The 5,135-nt window shown below is 36.0% G+C and overlaps 1 protein-coding gene across 1 annotated transcript; it reads left to right on the plus strand.

The window, feature by feature from the left end:
• Nucleotides 1-317: 317 nt before the first annotated feature.
• Nucleotides 318-4,742, plus strand: KrT95D (phosphofurin acidic cluster sorting protein KrT95D). Its single transcript, XM_089233405.1, has one exon. The coding sequence runs from the start codon at nucleotides 1,062-1,064 to the stop codon at nucleotides 3,630-3,632; it is 2,571 nt and encodes an 856-aa protein (XP_089089531.1). The 5' UTR covers nucleotides 318-1,061; the 3' UTR covers nucleotides 3,633-4,742.
• The last annotated feature ends 393 nt before the right edge of the window (nucleotides 4,743-5,135 follow it).

A 5,135-nucleotide genomic window follows, 5' to 3' on the forward strand; every position in this document is an offset into this window, starting at 1 on the left:
GACGGCTCGATCACTTCAGCGGCTGGTCATCCCATTGAAAAGAAACTTCATTTCTCCTCTAAGGGTCATCCTATATATTTAAAATCATTATAATATTATGGTGAGTATAAAAATGTACATACTCCATAGGTTGCGGAAAATACTTTTATCCATGTTTTTTTGATAAGAATAAAAATTCTAGATGGTTTCATTGAAAAAACGGGACATTTTTACAAAAATACGCGAATACGCCAGAAAACACGGGTCATATGGTCAGGTCATATTACCCTCATGGGAAATAGCTGCATCAGAGGCGTCAGAAGTGTTTTACACCTGTGGTGATATTTATGTAGATTTTGATATCTGAATTGATTCTGGGGGTGCTCAATCCGGCGCTACAAAATGCTATGGTGCTCGAGCACCCCAGCTCCGACGCCACTGCTGCATGCTTGCGTCCATTTACATTTGCAACATACGCCAAATAGAACCGAGATTGTTCGGCTTTATTTGTAAAATAAACTCGGAATGTTTCCTCGTTGGAGAGCATGTAACGTTTTCTGTCGTCCGCACACCGATTTTTTAGTATTTCCGTGGATGAGAAGCTTTCATCACGGTCTGCGAGAAAAGATGTTTGTTTTTTAACTTTCGGTATCCAATATTATATGAACATTTCAGTCTATTTTGTGTCTATTTTTGTGACCAGATGTTTCATTTAAAAAAATAATTATAAGATCGGATATTAATATTTTAAACTACGGGTAGTGAAATTTCTGTGGCAGCACACATATGTTGGCGGAGAGAAAATGAATGTGTTAATTTGGTGATAACGAAACTATATTAGTCTTCCGATGTGGAACTCTGATGTTCCTTTCTCCATTTATACGATGATACGTGTGACTCATGATATCGAAGTGCATCGTAGAAGGATTTCGACTGATATTGTTTGATGGTTTCCCGGTAAGGAGATGAACTTTGTTCTTATTTTATGAAAAGATCTTTTTTCTTTGTGAACTAACAATAACAAAAAGTGTGCTCTTACTGTTCCCCAATTCAAATGGAGTGAAGACCAAATTAAGCTGAGCATGGCAGAAAAATCAAATAAACCCTCAAATGTATGGGGCAAACCTGTTCCCATGAAGCTTTTTGCAGCTTGGGAAGTTGATCGAACACCACCCAATTGCATACCTCGTCTTTGCACTCTCAATCTGACTAGGCTGATAGTTCTGAAAGCTGTTGGTGATGAAATGAGCTCTGTTATTCTCGCAGTGAAAATGCAGAGCTCTAAACGAACACTTCGGTCTCACGAGATGATGGTGGCTAGTAATGGGTTACTGGATACAGAACTTGATTTGACTTTCTCCTTGCAGTATCCCCACTTCTTGAAGCGCAGTGGCAATAACTTGCAAATACTGCTTCAGAGGCGAAAGCGTTACAAGAATCGAGCTATGTTAGGATTCAAAACCTTAGCTGGGGGAGTTATTAATATGGCTGAAGTATTACAAAGACCAATGGATATGACTTTAGATTTGTTAAGTAGTAAAGAGAAGAATGATGTTATAGCAAGAGTATCTGTATTTGCTCTCTCTAGTCAACCTGTTGATCATGAAGACCCTGATCATCAAAAACTGTCTCGAAGTATTCAAAGAGTTGAGGTTGATAACTTCTCTGATGAAGAAGAAGAGTATACGTCAAATGAAGAAGGCTGTGATAGTGAGCCAGCTGTAGAGGATCCTGGAGGTCAAGGTGATTGCTCTCAAATGAGTCGCCATAGTAGAAAAACCTTGAATCCGAAAATGTACCAGCATGGTGAAGAAAGATCAGATCCTGCCGAAAGGAATATCAAGCAAAAGTTCATTGCCTTACTCAAAAAATTCAGGATACCCGAGACTGAGGTTTCAGATTCCGAGCAATATCCAGAGGAACTTGAGCAAGAGCTTATTTCTCGTAACCCTCGAGAATTCGAAGATCTCATTGATGAACTTGAAAGTATGACAGACAGTGGACCAGATGTAGATGACATTAGCATCTCTTCCACTCCTAAGCCTAGCCTGAGGCCTTTTTTCTCATCTGGTACATTGACTGCTTTGGACAAAGTGCAGTTAATTCCTCCAATGCCCCCAGAAGAAATGATTGGGTATAAAAGAAGTGAGGATAATCAAGAATCCGGTACAGATCAAGATAATACAGACACTAGTCAGGCTGCAAGCAGTCCCCCAAAGTCATTGATGGTAGAAGATAAGAAAACTCAGTCAGTTGAAAAGGAAAAAAAGAGATTATTTGCTAAAGGTGATAAGAGTGTCATTTCTTTTACAAAAGAAAAGCGTTCTTTAAATGTGAAAGAGAAACCATTTTATGACAAGTCCACTTCAAAAGATTCTGAATGCAGTCCTCAAAAGATAGTCATGGAGCAATTAGCACGAATATTTCCTCTAGATGATTCAATACCAGATCATATATTTTTGATTTCTGCTATTGAAATGTTAGGAAACTGTTTGGCCACCCATCTCTCAGAAAGATCAATGAATATAGTTAGCATTTTGTCATTTGCTGATTTGAGAGCTTTTTTTTCTTGCTTGGTGAATAAAATACAAAAATTTTGCAATTGTAATTCTCGTGCTCCACAAACCATCAAAATAGGCATTATAGGCCAGGATGGTTTTGTCAACTCAATATTGCGATCATACGTGGAACATTTTTCTTCAAAATCACCAGAATGGCAAGGTTATGTCAATTTTCTCATCGTTCCATTAGGTGCAAGTGCTATTGCTTTATGTATGGCAAATGTGGATTTCGTGTATGGTAGTCAGTTTGTAGATAGCTCTTGGAACAATCTTGTGGAACGATGTGATGAGTCTAGCATCAATCCTGAGATCCAAGAAGTTATAGAGAGGCTTATATCATATTTAAATAATGTTAATATCATTTGGCGGATGCCGATAGCAGAAGCTATGGTTACATACAAAGAAAAGAGTTCGGAAGATGAGTCTTCACAAACATTCATCCCGTTCCTCGTTGATGTTGCAGTCGGTATGGAAAGCATTGGACAAGCTTCTGTTGATTCTGAAGATCAACCTTCTGGTATCATGTTGAATGTCCCAGGAAGCTCCCCACCAGCTGCATCCGAAAAAGCTCCTCGTGAAAATACTACACCTCCAAGTTCTCCTAGTATTTCAGTCTCATTAATTGGAAGTAATGCTGTAGCAAGTGGTCCAGTTCCTTCTCTTGCAGGAGAAACAATGGATTTACAAATTGATTGTTGGTTGGTTCCTACCAAAGGAGAAGGAGGAAAAAAGAGTGAAACATCGAAGATGTCCTTGAAGACAACGTTCAGGACACTTCGTGTATGCACCAGAGTGAGGAATCCTGATGCTAACTCATTAACTTTGAGCTATGTTACCAAAGAAAAAAAACAAAAGATTATGCGCCTCGGAAAAAAGAAAGAAAAAGAAAAAGAGCCAGAAAGCAGGAGTCAGTCTGTAGAAAATATCCACAGACTTATTTGTTCATGTCGAGCTCCACAAACACCATTGAAAGTCACCATTGATGGTGCTGAATGGAATGGTGTCAAGTTCTTCCAGCTTACAGCGCAGTGGCAAACACACATAAAGTATTTTCCTGTAGCTCTCTTCAGCTTGATAGACTATGTCCCTTGAAGTTGTGCTGTGCTGCTTTGCATGTGATAAATGTGATCTTGTGATTTTCTAGTTTAATAGTGAGCAAAATTCATATACAAAATGTGTTTGTTTTTTTCCAAAAAGGTAAGAAAAGCTTTTTTTGAAAGCCGAATTGAAACTTGTTTAACACTTGTTGCAGAAATGACAATATTTGTGACAGCTATAGTTGGTGTTTTATGTGGTGTTTATAACATATAGCAGTATTGTTTATATATATATATACGTATGAGCACACACATATGTGTTGCTGTCTGTGTTTACTGTAAAAACCCAGTGCTTATTTGTTGCTTTAAGCCTCATAATTGTTTTAAATTGTATAGTATTCGTGGGCAATATAATGTATGCACCAAACATGTTGAAGATATGTATGTATAACTTATTTCAGAGAAGATACGTGTAATTTATGTCAAACATTAAAGCCAGTCGTGCTGCAGTTTTTATTTTATTTTTAAATACAAAAATTACCAGCTAGAAGGTTTTTATTATCTAATTTATTCAACTAGAAGGACCAAGCCAGTCATTTTTATCATTTTTAATCTTCTCGTTCCCTTTTTTCATAATGAACTAGATTGTTTAGAGTTTTGAAATGTCAAGGCTCTTCACACACAAAAATATTGAAGGATTATGCTGTCCAACTATCATCAGTTTAAAAACAAAAATCAGCTGAGATATTTTTAGTTTTACCTAAACAAGCTGTGACCAGTCAATTTGTTCAGTAATGTTAGACACTTTCATTGCATGCACAGCAAATATTTCATTGAACTGTGATATCAAATTTTCTCTTTTGCTCTCCCTCTAATTGAAAGCATCCTTACTAACCGACGAGATAAAAATACTGATTTAGCAAAAAATATAGTAATGCAAATCACTGAGCCTTATCTAAAAGCGCTAGTAAAAATGTCACTATTTGATTGTTTTGTTTTATCAATACTTACAGGAAAACTGAAACAGAATACCTTGATAGAGGTATAATGATAAAAAATTGAATAAAATTTCATGCAAAATTCAACAAAGACCCTTTTATATCAAATACATTTGATAAACCAAAAGTATTTTGTGTTTTAGGGTAAGTAAAAGTCAAATGATGTTCTATTAAGTTCAATGAATTGAAATTTTGAAATATATAAATATTCTCAAAATAAGAAAAAATCCTGAAACTGTTGAGTTTTATAACAAAACAAAGTATGGTGCTTATATATGGGTCATTCCCAAAAAAAGTGTACAAACTGTTTCCGAGACTTTGTAATTTTTTTTACAAAATTTCAGATCACTCTGGGGGTAATTTTAATTTTTTTTCTAGTTCTTCAATTTAATTCTCTGTCATGCAGTGTTTCTTAATTTGTTTCAGATGGTATATAATTTTTAAAAAAAATCATTATTTGTAGCAAAACGTTAAAATCTGGCTGTCCCAGCTTCAAAAAAGTGTTAAACACAAGAGACTTGATGCAAACCTGGGATTTTTTTTCAGAAAACTTGGAATCA

This window comes from Pholcus phalangioides, unplaced genomic scaffold, assembly GCF_987345545.1.
Source record: "Pholcus phalangioides strain wild (caught in Gottingen) unplaced genomic scaffold, Ppha-v1.0 ptg000007l_1, whole genome shotgun sequence".
Lineage (NCBI taxonomy): Eukaryota > Metazoa > Arthropoda > Arachnida > Araneae > Pholcidae > Pholcus > Pholcus phalangioides.

Coding starts and splice junctions, on each gene's coding strand:
- KrT95D (XM_089233405.1), top strand. CDS start 1,062: ATGGCAGAAAAATCAAATAAACCCTCAAATGTATGGGGCAAACCTGTT.